This window comes from Cydia splendana, chromosome 18 (genome assembly GCF_910591565.1).
Source record: "Cydia splendana chromosome 18, ilCydSple1.2, whole genome shotgun sequence".
Taxonomy (NCBI): domain Eukaryota; kingdom Metazoa; phylum Arthropoda; class Insecta; order Lepidoptera; family Tortricidae; genus Cydia; species Cydia splendana.
In genome coordinates, this window is record NC_085977.1 from 14,855,460 (window position 1) to 14,869,554 (window position 14,095).

Sequence of the window (14,095 nt, forward strand, 5' to 3'; positions counted from 1 at the left end):
TATGGACAGCTGTGCTCAGTATCTATTATGATATGACATACTCAAATTACATACTTACTTCAATAATAGTATTGGCCCATTACATTCTCCGGGAGACAAAGGCATTTTCTTGTGTATTGAATAAAGCACTTGGGACTAGGTCAATTAAATGCAACATAATTACATAAAACATTTATTACTAAACATTGAACATTGGTACAGTACCACATTAAAAACATTAACATTTTTATGAAATAAGATTAAATTCAGTAATAAAGGCCCACTCGTGTTGACTAAATTATTAAACAACGTTAAAGTAAATGAGATCAAATTAATCACAGATTGGCGATGAGATTCATTTGTGCTTAAACTATATATGTTCTGTATGTTGCAGTGATTGTAATGTAACTACTTATATATTTGGCTAAGCATGCATTAAATAATGCTTTGTGCAATTATCTTTTAGACAGAAGTTTAAATTCATCAAAGGGAATAAATAATAAGTTTAGTCCTTTAATGCCAATCACGACACGTTGACGTCAAGTATAGGTGCAATCTTTAAGGCAGGGACAAACAGCCCACGTACGCAACGCATACAACGCGTTATGACAATCTAAACCGTAAAATTTGTATGCTTGGAATAAAGCATACTCGTCATGCGTTGCATTGCGTATAACAAGTATGTTTCCAATCATACAAATTTGCATGGTCAAATTCTAAATATTTACTGTTGTCCTAGACCCAGCCCAGACCCCAGGGGCCAGGGGGAGGTCTTTGTAGCTCTATCGGACGTTAACGACACTGTGTCGTGATTGTGGTTTAAGGTTTCAAAATGTCACACACGACAAAACTAAAGGGACCTGTCTTAGGAAAGCGAGAGTATCAGTTTATATTTAGGCATTAATTAAATATAACTAGAGAAAGAGTAGACAACATATTTAAAATAAATTAAGAATACGTTTTTTTTTTTCAATTTAATTACCCTGTTCTTTAACTCATACAAAAATAAACCGACTTAAAAAACATCTTAAAACAATAACACACGAAACTTAAAACAATAAATTAATAAAACTAAAAATCACCATGACAAACAATTTGAACTTCTGTCATTATTATTACAATACATGAAAAATGTGTATAAAATCTTTGCTTAAAATACCTATTTGTGTTTGTCATACCTAATTTATTTATTTAGCTTATTTTAAAACCAGACTTACTGTTGTTCGTTTGTTATCAATGTTTCTATGTATTGACTCTATATTATTATTTTATTTAGAAAACACAAAAATATTATAACAAGTATAACACCTACCTAAAAAATCTACTACCTAATAATAAGTACTTTGCTCTGTGGCACAAATTAGGTATTTGGCAATTTAACCACGAAATTATCTTTGGCACGAAACATTTTAATAAGGAAGAATCGATTTTTAATGACCAACTTACTAATTAAACCTATATTTATATAAATACTCGTAGGAAGTATAATGGAAAAATTCTATTTATATGTATATTAAGTACAAGAATTTGACACAAAAACATATTGATTATTACATTCACATCACGTTTGGCTTTAGGTACTGATATTTGGAAATTACACACCTATTAATGCTAAAACAAAATTGAATAAAATGATTTCATCCCACAACATTAACTATAAATAAGTTAAATAACAAAACAAATATGCTTTGCAAATATGAATGAATATATCTTATTTTAAATTTCATTTATGAATAAAAAGGGGAAGCCCTACCAACTTTTAATAGGAAAAGAAGCACTGTTAGTGCATGACTAGTAGGTACTTACACCTAAGACAACCTTAGAACAAGTTTGGTTTAAACTTACTGGTTTAATAAGTTCAAATGCTTTATCATCATCACTTTAATATTTATTTAATACTTTCTTTTTATTTTATTTACAATTACGTTAAATTCGACGCCGAGGCGAGGTAATTAAAATTAGTTTATACGTATCTCTAATTATTGACTTTTAATTTATCTCAAGTGCCTAACGGCGTTTAATTACTTTCCCTTTATCTTCGTCATCTTTTACGCTTAATCTAAGTTAAGACAGTTACCCTTATTTATTATCATTTCAGTTTTAACTGTATTTTTCAACATACATATTTAATATTCTAGGAAGCTATAGTTTAGACTAGTTAGTTTAGAGAGTGCCTTTTGAACCGATCCATAGAACCATATTTGAACACGACCGACCCTATGGTAATGTGTAATGTTATTTAAATTGCTCATACTCGTCCAGGAAACTAAATTAGGTATTAAACTATTTATGTAGGTATGTGTAGTTAAGAGTTAGAGCATTTAATAACCGGAGTCACCTTTAAGAGCTTACCCCTCTTCCGAAAACCTTGCACACTTGTGCAAACTTTTGTATGGACTGACGTTTATCAGACATGGCTATTTGTACGTTACGTACAAATCATGTACAAATAGCCATACATTTGACGTGCCCCTCCCTCGGAAAAATCGGCAGACTGTTTTGTACACAAAATGACAGCTAAGGCGTTTCCAGATACTAAATGCTCTAAGAGTTAAGGTGATGTTTTTGCAAAGCTCCACTGAGTTAGTGACCGATTCTCTGATGCCACGTGTTCAGACGGAGGCTCGTTCAAGTATCTCCAGTGAGCCCCTGTGCGTGGAGACGGGCAGTAGCTCGCCCTCGCACGCCTTGCTGCCCAGGCAATTACATGAGCACACCTGCATCAACAGACAACTTTAGACATAAACACAAATGAAAGTTTCCGCGATCGAGTTATTCACTAGATGACACCACAGTGGCGAGAGGTCTAGAGCTGTCATAATCAGTGATCGTACATTTTCCAGCATTTTTGGTGCAGCAAAATGGTAAATTAAGGTTAATATTAACGTAATTAATGCTAATTAATCATTAGGGTTAAAATTATTTATACCAATTCCGTTAACACCACTCCGCTGCACCAAAAATGCTGGAAAATGTACGATCACTGGTCATAATCCACCAATCATGTTTAACCATGTTTTTTTTATTGGTGGATTTTGACAGCAGCTGTCAAAAAGACCTCTCGTCATGGTGCTGCCATCTAGTGAAAATCTCGATCGCGGAAACCCTCATTGTACCCGCAAAACAAAGTGACGGTCATATTACTACCCCTAACACTCTTCTTAAGACGATAGTGGACGACCGCTTCTCAATACTGTCCCCATTTTCCTCCATGGATATTACGGAAAATTATTGTCCATAAGGCGTATCCAGATTAGTCAATTTTTCGCCAATCTGATTAAATTGCCCGATCCAATCAGGAGGTGCGGACGCAAACGCCAATTTGGCTCGCCGAATTCAACCGCCGAGAATGACCGATATTACCGATAAAATGAGGTGCGGATGCAAGAACGCCAATTTGTGAGGCCAGTATTTTCGTTCTGGGGCAGTTTTTCAATATAGCATCAGGCTCTAATATCACCATAAATCTAAAATTGGAGATTGATGCCAATTTCATTTCTGATCAAATCGGTCGATACCCGTCTGGATACCGCTATAAAGTTAATATACAGGGAGGAAAATGGGGACTACGTTTGTATGGAGAAGCGGACACGTAGTCACGTCCCTTTTCCTCTAAAGAACATTCAAATTTGGTTTGCGAGTATAAAAAATACAATATACAATATACGCATCAGATCTGACGAATCTACTCACTAGGCTACGTTTGGGATCCAATTGCGGAAAGATCGCTAATTGCACTACATTACGATCAGCAAGTTTCGTAGTACGATCAACAATTTTCGTAGTACGATCAGCAAGTTTCGTAGTACGATCAGCAGGGTAGGTCCGGTAGGTATGTGTTTTGCGAATGCATTCGCCATATCCGGACCATTATACGATAGGGTCCAATCATATTTGTTTAAAGTTAGGTTACCTGTAGTTTCTCTTAGAAAGAAACGAATTATAAAATATACGCTCGTTACGAAGTTGGTGCACACGAAGGGTCAATGCGGATTTGCACCTTCCACTACCAACACGGTGACCTTGCTATTTTAACCCATTCAGCGCTAATCACGAATCACGACACGTTGTCGTTTTTCCTCTACAGATATTTTTCGCTACATACCAGGAAACCCATGTTATGCGACGTAGCGCTACGACCGTAGCTCGCCGGTGAATGTGTTATTAAGAATAGAGACAGATAATAAAGGAGGTAAAGATAGAAAGTGAAACTAACGTCGCTTACCGAAGCCTGGTCGTCGTGGTGGCCCTCGAGACCATGCGCATCGAGTTGGAGTATGGTCCGGGCGGCTTCTTTCTCTTCGTCGCGGGCGTTTTCCTCTGCTTGCCTGTTGATAAAGAGGTTATGTTAAGCAATACAATTAAAAGTTATACCTACAGACAATAAACAAAGACTACAAATCCTAACTTAGGTCTCCGTGCCTTCGCTTGAACCACATTATGAGATAACAACTTTGTAATTCAGCCTTAAATTAACTAGTAGCGCCATCTATCGCGCTACTGAAGTACTAATGTCGCAATTGATGAAAGTGTGTATGTTTAATTTAAGATTCTAGAGATAGTTCGAAAAGTGTATACATGTTTATAATACTGGCTATGTATTAACAGTATTTTAAGTGTCTTGGCATCCTGCAGCTGTAAACTTATACCTTGTGTTTGTCTGAATAAATAATAAAGTGTAGTGTGTGTAATGTAGATTTATTCCAAATCGTTTCAGCTGTCGAAAATCGGACAATATTCTCTTTTTTGAATTTATTTATAAACAACTTACATGGTCATAAACCGAAGCACCAGCAAGTTGATGCTAGCCGCTACCACCGCAAGCCCAAACAAGATGAACACCAAACTCAGGGCTACATAGCCTGGCTTACTAGTCAACGCTTGGTCGTTCTGAAAAAAGAAACACTTTTTTACACGCTTGACCTTTCGGAACCCTAAAAATACATGATCCGGACATTCCGGACTTGTTATTGAGTCACATTACATACGGTTTGAAAGTATTTATCTAAAAAATATTGAATAGGTACAGAATATCCGACTATAATTACAATTTACAAGCTTATATGAAACGTGTATTATAAAATATAACATCTTTTAAAAGTATAACCTTGATTGGTGAAATTAATATGTAAGCACCTAGATTGAAAAATTTGAAAATTGCATCAAACACAAAGAATTACTAACATTATTTAGTGCAATACGATGATACAGTAAATCAAGGGTGAATGTACAAATGTCTTCGCCCGCACTGTAAAAAATAGAAACCTGTAAAATAACCTGTAAGGCCACATAGTCGCCGAACCCGATGGTCGTTAGCGTCACAAAGCAGTAGTAGAAGCTGTCGAAGTAACTCCAGCCCTCATAACGAGAGAACACCGCGGCACCTGGAACAATATGTTGTATAATGCTAGTGCCAATGACGACACGTATGCGTTCATTTTTTTTTTCACTTAATTATTGTAGTAATTTTATTTAAAAGGGATCATTTTATTATTGCATTAGATAAAACTTAATTCGCAAAAGGATGGAAGTAATAGAGAATAGAGTCTGTTCAAAGAGAAGAGTCGTGGGCATACATTCCACAACTCTCTTTCCGCACAGACCAGATTTTAAAAATCCACAATTCACGCCTTATTGGCTGTCCTAAAATATCTGCTTTAAAGAAATACAGATGGTGTTACTACGTAGTAATTTTTGCCTTATATTTACCTAATGTAGATTTTTGACTAGGTTTCAGACTATGCTTATATACTTAAGCCTCCGGCGGTAAGCCATCGGAGCAGTTCTGCGGTTTCTTTAAAGTTTTAAATTGCCCTTCTCCAATTGAGGAGGATTTAAATCTTCTCGAGGCAGAGGTGTAGGGTTAGAACTGGTGTAGCTTTATTTGACGTTCATAAACTACATTGTAATATGCCTACTTGAATAATAAATAAACTATCTTTATCTTTACCTGTAGTAATAATAATACTAGACAACATTCCCGTGGCGAACATAAGGTTCATTTCCGTGGCCTCCGTGGTCTCGCATCGCAGATAGCACTTAGCTCTGCGTATCACGACTGACGCGAACTTGTTTAAACGCTCGCCTATGCTCTGGAACATCACGAGTCCTAGGGGAATGCCCACCTGAAATAAGTTATGAAAAATAAATTAATGAAAAAAACTGACAGGTTGATTTCCAAGTACCTAAAGAAAGAAATTAAATAAGTGGCATTTCCAATTCCCATACCTAAATTATTTGTTCCATATATTAACTGTATATATGATAGAAAACCTCAGGGACGCTTTTGCATGTCAAAACGAGGGCTAAGTAATGTTTTTTTCTTTTCATTGATTTTGATTACTTTTGCCATTAATTTTAGCTCTATGTATCCCTAAAAAGTACATTATCTTTATCGTGAAGATATTTTTAGCTACAGATCAAAAACCAGGCCTCAATAATTTAGGAGGTAAGTAGTTTTTTTACCATTTTTAGGATTCCGTACCCAAAGGGTAAAATGGGACCCTATTACTAAGACTCCGCTGTTCGTCCGTCCGTCCGTCCGTCCGTCTGTCACCAGGCTGTATCTCACGAACCGTGATAGCTAGACAGTTGAAATTTTCACAGATGATGTATTTCTGTTGCCGCTATAACAACAAATACTAAAAAGTACGGAACCCTCGGTGGGCGAGTCCGACTCGCACTTGTCCGGTTTTTAAAGCATTTCTATTACTATCCTATAGGTAAGCTTTACTATGATATAAAATTAAGGTACTTACCATGGCATATGCCATACAAAACGCTTTGCCCCCAACAGTCACAGGAGTAGAGTGTCCATACCCGATCATAGCCAACACAACTGTGGCAAAATAGAATGCTCCGGCAAACTTCCACTGGGGCCCCGCTTTGTGGGGCTTGTTCTCTATTATAACTATCTCTATCATGTGGTAGTCTTCAGGCGTTATGTTGTATTTGCGCATAAGACCATTCCTCATGTCTGAAATAAAAATAAATGGGCATAAGAACATTTAATGTTATGGCTTTAAGAATCATGTATGGTGCAACAGAGGAAATTACAAACTGAAATGAATCAGATGTCATATGTGAAAGAAAATAAAACTATTCCCGTTTATATGTAATTTATACACAGTAGTTTGACTATGACTGCCACCACCACCACCAGGCACCATTTAACACCACTACCACCCCACCATATGTTTGTTCTTATTGTTAGTGATATAGAGATTGGATTTGTTTTGTTACTTTAAAGAAACGACTAAAATTTTTGCTGAAATAATTTGATTTGTTCCTTGTAAAAAATTACATGCATTAATTACATTATTTATGATCAAGCGTAAAATTAGAATTGCGTAATCACGACAACGTGTCGTGAATGTAATTATTGTGCTAAAGTACTAACTAGTAAATGTAATCGTCATAATAAATTCCTGGATATATTATGTGAATTGTCTAACATGATTATTTAAAGGAAATTATAAAAACTCACCAGACAGAACTTCCCATCTCTTGCTCTCAGTTTCAGATTCTAAAGCGTCGAAAACTGCCGCGCCTATCAGCAAATACGTAAACGTGCACACCACCAGGGACAGAGTGCGGACGTTTTGACGCTTCATGATGCCACCAGCAATGCACCAATATGCGGCAAAATAATATTTATCGCACCGAGGCGCACACCTGCAAAACAGTCGTAAATATTATCAAAATTAATATTATTCATGAAAATAGTAACAAATTGAGTTAAGGAAATTTTCCAATGCTGCATTTACCGTTTTATAAATAGAATTTGTGCGAAATACGATAATGTATATGTGAGGTATTTAAATTCTGCACTGCAGATTACAATTAAGTAAAAAATGTAAACGACTAATGATTAATTTGGCTTTCAACAGTCTTCTAATTAAAGTACAGGTATAGAGGAAGCTATTATAAATAATAAAAGACTCGACGTGTTAATTTTAATAAATAAAATAAATAAATTGTTTGTACAAAATCACAGCACAAATGAATACACAAATCGGCAGTCGATGTTTCTATTATAAAAAAAAAACTTTTGTCAATAATAGTGTTGTACTATTAAAATTCTTATTATCGGTTTCTTATGAATTTTGGATTTAAATCGTATCCACACGGTCCAGCATTATAAAATGCAGTTTACCGATCATGCACGTACGTGTAAGTGCGGTATAAATTCCAAGGTTTGAACGAAGTTAAATGATTAAAAACGCCTTAAAAGCGTCAAGTGTCACTCTGCGTTTGACTTTGACAGTGACAGTTCTTCGTGTGCTAACGTGGGTCGGCTACGCTCTGCCTTTTCCTTTACGAAAATTATTTAGGTTCGGCGGCCAAAACTAGCGACACCATGAAGATCTCCTGCACTAAATCTAACCCGCCTTTAGGTAAAAAATATCAGTTTTATACAATAAAGTAATGTATTTCCTCACATTCAGAACAACTTGCATTTAAAGTACTTTCTCTTTAATTTTTAGGTGGTTTGCTCGCTGTAGAGCTGTACCGGGCTGCCGGGAAGAGTATCGAGGTGTCATGGGGAGCTGACTCCACCGTTACCCTGCCTAATGGGTCTAAAACCGTGCCATATGGAACTAGTAATGATTTGATAAGAATACTGGAGAATGCTTTCAACAAAGCTGCCGGGCCGCTCCAAAAGGTTACAATGAACCACTGGCTGTCGTTCAGCCTCATCTTGGACGACGAGATCCCGAAATCAATTGAGTATCTGGATAAAACTTTGGGTGCATTGACATATCTAGTAGGAGAGGCCTTATCAGTCAGTGATTTGGCTGTGTTTAGTGTGCTTCACGGTGAGTTTATATCAGATGTCATAAATATAATTTAATATAGTTTCAAAATATACAGTTTTACTAAGCCAGAACTGTAGAGAAGTTTGTAGGAGTGGAGCGTCTAAAAAGTTTAGAGCACATGATGTAAGATGCTGTATTTATGACTCAACATATAATAATGGTAATTTAAGGTTTGTGTACTGTAGTTGTGTCACTTTCTTTTGCCATATAAAGATAATAGTTCAACACAATTTCTGATATTAATTTTGGATTAATCAAATTTATACTATTGTGAATGAATGTCAAATGAATTTAACTCACGGTTGTTTTATTGTTTTTACTGTGTTGAAGTCACACCAAATAAATAATCATTTCTATTTCTATTTACTCAACAAAGCAAATTGTAGGAGCAAGAATTCTAATGTGGTGTTTGTTGAATTTAATAAATTTAAATTCTAAAACATAATATTTCTGAAAAATTCTAATTTTTATAAATATGCAATAAGAATTAGTGTCCGACCGAAACATGTTTTTTTGCCGAAACCGAAACCGAAACCGAATGTTCGGCTTTGGCTCTAGTTTCGGCCGAAACCGAAACCGAAACCGAACCTTTTGTAGATTTGTTAAAATCGTTGAAAAAATGTCATAAAACCGCTTTTACACATATTATGGGGCTGTCAACACTCAACACCCAATGTCCTTGAAAAGTATGTTACTTAAGCAGTTTTTTAAGAAAATTACTAGAGTTAGACCAAGATAATTCTGCAACGATTTTGATAACACACGCAGTGCAAGTGTTATTTTAAACGTCAAAACTTCTATGAAATTATGACGTATAAATAACATTTGCACTAGTTGCACTGCTAATACTGCTATCAAAATCATTGTAGAATTTTCTTGGTCTAACTCTATTCATTCACCAGTCAAGCTATCATGTAGATATAGGGTCAACTAAAAAACCAACCATAAACGCGAGCGCAGCGAGCGCGAAATTTTTTGTTGACAAATATCGCAAGGCCGGGTACCGATCTTCAACTAGGCCTAATAGTCCGAAGTTCCCCAGTGAGGCGAACTTTCATGCGAAGTTAAAGCCGTGCTTCAGGCTTCAGGATAAGTAGTTGAGCACAGACTTCAACCAATGACCATTGTATTAAAAACCGAGACCGCAGGCCGAGCATGGCGCAGCGAGGCTAAATGCTAAGCTGATGTAGAGGACATGTGGAACACAAACCAATGGTAAATTGAGGTAAAAAGTGAGGCTAAGGTCGAGCATTCGTATGATAAACTGTACTGGGGACACTTTTAAGAGTTTTTTCTTCATTTTAATCAATTGTCAGCTGTTCAGCCTCGCAAAATATAAACTATTGAGAAAATCAACTTTGCGGCACTAGTTGAGCGTAGCCTTAAGCCTAGCTTAAAATTTGCCATTAGAGGTACTTATGTAGGAAAAGGAATAAGTGAGTAAATAAGAGCAAAAAAGACATCGTTCGACTCGGGCCGACCTGATACTGGGGGCCCCGACATGCTTAATCCGGCCCTGCTTAAAATCACCATTAAACGGTTCTAATGTAGTGAGGAAGCCGGACGAGTCCCGATAAGGCCTAGTTTACTCTCTGGGTTAGAATATCAGTCTGATGGCAGTCGCTTTCGTAAAAACTAGTGCCTACGCCAATTCTTGGGATTAGTTGTCAATTGGACCCCAGGCTCCCATTCCCATTGCCACGGCCCGGCAAAAATTCCGGTATCACGCGAGGAAGATGATGAGTTTTCTTATTATTCTCTTGCCCAGGGCCCAGTAACATGCGTCAGTGCTATCTCATTCACACCGATACAATTAGACAGTGTGCGCGTTATAGGTATTGACAGCCTCTTAAGACTGCGTCGACCGTCCAGTGGCGCCCTCATTAGTGGAATTGTATTTTATAATAAACCAATTAATTTCTGTACCTATACATGAATCAATATATGTAGGTATTAATATTGTTGTCCTACTTATTCCCCAACTTTTGGTCTTTGTCCGAAGTACCATTTCGTAAGTTTCGGCCCGGCCGAAAGGTTCGGCCAGTTTTTGGCCGAAACCGAAACTCCAGCCGAAACATGATTTTTTGGCCGAAACTGGCCGAAACCGAAACCGAACCTTCGGTCGGACACTAATAAGAATATACATTTTAATTTAAAATTCAATATTAGCAAAAACATACTTTTTCTTAGTAAAACTTGCTTCTTTATTTGCGTCTTTATAGGGCACACTTAAGGTAACATTCCATTTCTGACCGCAGCTGCACTACTGCACCGACACGTCAATGTTATTGTCAATTTCCATAGTAAAATTAATGACAGTCTTGTCACTGTCATTCATTCTCTAATGAACATACATTGGATTCTAGGGGGCAAATTGTATGACGGATAGGGATCCCGTCATACAATTTGCCCCCTAGAATCCGATGTATGCTAATGAATGACAGTAACGTGTGCAGCTGTTGTTGGAAATGGACTGTCACCTTTAGATCCAATACGGCAAAAATGACCATCCTATAACATAATTTTTTTGTATTTTTCTCTCAGGACTTTAAAGAAGCGAAGCTTGAATCATGTATTTTTTAAATCTGGTCTGTTAAAGGGTTAAATTGTACAAATTACAGTATCCAGCAAGTTTAAGGAAATCTCCAAATCTGGTGCCCCAGCCAACATTCTGCGCTGGATGAAGCTGATCCAGGCCCAATCGCCCGTGGCTAAAGCCTTGAAAGAACTGCCTACAGACGCCCTGGAAAATCTGACCAAGGCTTCTTCTCGGTATGCTTTTGGTTTAGGTTTATTCCATAAAAATACAGCGGTCGGCAACCTTTTAGCAGCCAAGGGCCAATAGTAGTTAACGGAGGTGACGCGGGCCGTACTTTGTTAATATTTATGACTTTATGAGACATTGTCGTTTGTAACTATTACATACAAAATAGCCAAGGCGCCTCTCGGGCCGCAAGTGACAGTTTCGCGAGTCGCATGCGGCCCGCGGGCCGCAGGTTGCCGACCGCTGCTCTATGGGGTTGTGAACAAATCACGCGAGGTGTTTCTTTTTGAGCCCCCCTCCTCCTTGGTGAGGTTTTTGACTACCCCAATAAATTCTTAAACTATGAACCATATTTTGAAGTCATCATCTTCCTCGCGTTGTCCCGGCATTTTGCCACGGCTCATGGGAGCCTTGGGGTCCGCTTGACAACTAACCCAAGAATTGGCGTAGGCACTAGTTTTTACGAAAGCGACTGCCATCTGACCTTCCAACCCCACAGGGTAAACTAGGCCATACATATTGGGATTAGTTCGGTTACCTCACGATGTTTTCCTTCACCGAAAAACGACTGGTAAATATCAAATGATATTTCGTACATAAGTTCCGAAAAACTCATTGGTGCCTCGGGTTCTCGGGGCCTGGGTTCAAACCCCGACTCGTAAGTCGGGGTTTGAACCCGCGACCTCCAGATTGAAAGTCGCACGCTCTTACCGCTAGGCTACCAGCGCTCTTAAACCACCATATTTTAAAGTGCATTGTTAATAATTTTGCGTTGGAATAAATAAATTTTAATTGTAATTTCAGGAGGTCACCACCAGCTGGCGAGGCCTCGGGCCCCAAGCAAGAGGGCAAGTTTGTGGACCTGCCCCACGCTGAGATGGGGAAGGTCGTCGTTCGATTCCCACCTGAAGCATCAGGGTAAATAACAAATGTTTATAGCACCAACTAAAAGACTACCTATAAACTAACTTGACGAACTTTTAGACCGACACTTTTCACGTCTCTGGCGTTACCAAGAACGTTTCCAATTCAATATTTGTCTAAATTTCAGATCTATCAGGCACAAAATACTTGTCATAAAACAAAATTATATAATAGTACATTACGACAAAAGACAGTATAAACTAACTTGATGAACTTTTAGACCGACACTCATCAAGTCGACACTCACTCTAAAAAAAAAAGGTTGCCATATTTTTTAAACAGTCTTCCAGAAAATATCAGGCTCGAGCCCAATAAAACTAAATTTAAAACAGCAATCAAGCAGCACCTATTAAAAATGCTTGGGTGACAATTGTATGCCTGTGCCTGCAAATGTCACCCAAGTAAAGTAAGGTATATCTGATTATATTAGTTAAGTGTATGATGTTAGTTTTTATAATATTTTACATTGATTACGTATGTAAGTAATTATATAAGAGACTCGCACCTGCAGACAAACTGTGTAAACAGTTTTGCAGGGAACTGAATTAGATCGTAAGGTTATTTCTTGTATTAATAATAGTAATAAATAAAAATAAAATAAGTCATCACGTCTCCTAGCGTTGCCATGAAATCATTTCCAATTTAATATTTGTCTACAGATCTATCAGACAAAAAATACTTGTCATAACACAAAATAATATAACAGTACATTACGATACAAGTGCGAAAAATAGGTACCTATTCGCACATGTATCGCACAACGTTTTACAGTACATATGGTAATTAAATTTTCGAAATAGTTACGTAATGTGCTAATTATCGCACTAGTGCGGTAAAGTAGCACCATACATTTTCGATGTGTGTCGTGGATAAAATGTCATGGACAGATTAGCGTGGATCCAAAAGTTAATTAACGCCGTTGTAACACCACAGTTACCTGCACATTGGGCACGCGAAGGCTGCGCTGTTGAACCAGTACTACCAGCAAGCGTTCGAGGGCAAACTTGTCATGAGATTTGATGACACCAACCCCGCTAAGGAGAACGTCGAATTTGAGAGGGTATGTTTTATTTAACAATTTTGAACGCCAGACGGCGAAGGAATATGCCGTGCCCCGGACGCCAGGCGATCGCCATTATTTAAGCAAAATTGAACTTTACGGAGTCCTGCGTAAGTCCCTATTGCATTGGCGAAGCTGGCGTCTGTAGCCGTCGTTGGCGTCCGTGGCAAGACTATCCGATGATACGACGATGTCAAAAGGTCAAAGTCATTAACCCTTTGAACGCCGCGTCATCGTGAATCTTGTCTGAATGCACGAAGGTTGATATTGGACTGTAGCAGCGCGTCAGTTGACGTATTTAGAAAACCGGACAAGTGCGAGTCGGACTCGCCCACCGAGGCTTCCGTACTTTTTTAGTATTTGTTGTTATAGCGGCAACAGAAATACATCATATCTGTGAAAATTTCAACTGTCTAGATATCACGGTTCGTGAGATACAGCCTGGTGACAGACGGACGGACGGACAGCGGAGTCTTAGTAATAGCAAAAAGAATAGATAGTATAGAGGGGTCCTGTCATTGTAAATTTTGTAGTCACAGTAAATTTACT

The 14,095-nt window shown here is 37.8% G+C and overlaps 2 protein-coding genes across 3 annotated transcripts in view; one reads left to right on the forward strand and one right to left on the reverse strand.

The window, feature by feature from the left end:
• Positions 1-2,121: 2,121 nt before the first annotated feature.
• LOC134799127 (two pore potassium channel protein sup-9) lies at positions 2,122-8,019 on the reverse strand. 2 transcript variants are annotated; one of them, XM_063771526.1, is made up of 8 exons: positions 7,746-8,019; positions 7,466-7,653; positions 6,738-6,955; positions 5,930-6,104; positions 5,257-5,363; positions 4,751-4,869; positions 4,205-4,307; positions 2,122-2,696 (listed from the first exon to the last, which is right to left on the reverse strand). In XM_063771526.1, exons 2-8 carry the CDS (start codon positions 7,590-7,592, stop codon positions 2,592-2,594), a joined length of 954 nt encoding a protein of 317 aa, XP_063627596.1. In that variant the 5' UTR covers positions 7,593-7,653; positions 7,746-8,019; the 3' UTR covers positions 2,122-2,591. The 2 variants fall into 2 exon arrangements, with proteins under 2 accessions (XP_063627596.1, XP_063627595.1); XM_063771525.1 differs by having other exon boundaries at positions 4,196-4,307.
• A 212-nt stretch (positions 8,020-8,231) lies between these two features.
• Positions 8,232-14,095, forward strand: part of LOC134799152 (bifunctional glutamate/proline--tRNA ligase) — a 102,709-nt gene continuing 96,845 nt past the window's right edge. The window contains exons 1-5 of the mRNA XM_063771559.1: positions 8,232-8,375; positions 8,466-8,798; positions 11,420-11,570; positions 12,367-12,480; positions 13,420-13,546. Coding sequence (XP_063627629.1) covers positions 8,339-8,375; positions 8,466-8,798; positions 11,420-11,570; positions 12,367-12,480; positions 13,420-13,546 — 762 coding nt within the window. The 5' untranslated portion in view covers positions 8,232-8,338. The remainder of the gene's footprint in view (positions 8,376-8,465; positions 8,799-11,419; positions 11,571-12,366; positions 12,481-13,419; positions 13,547-14,095) is intronic.

Bases quoted from the DNA above. Each gene is read 5' to 3' on its own strand.
- LOC134799127 (XM_063771525.1), bottom strand. From the start codon at position 7,592: ATGAAGCGTCAAAACGTCCGCACTCTGTCCCTGGTGGTGTGCACGTTT. The intron at 4,870-5,256 runs GTTATTTTACAG...TTCTTTTTTCAG, and splicing joins GCGACTATGTGGCCTTACAG to AACGACCAAGCGTTGACTAG. The intron at 2,697-4,195 runs GTTAGTTTCACT...CTGTTGATGCAG, and splicing joins ACCAGGCTTCGGTAAGCGAC to GTGTGCTCATGTAATTGCCT.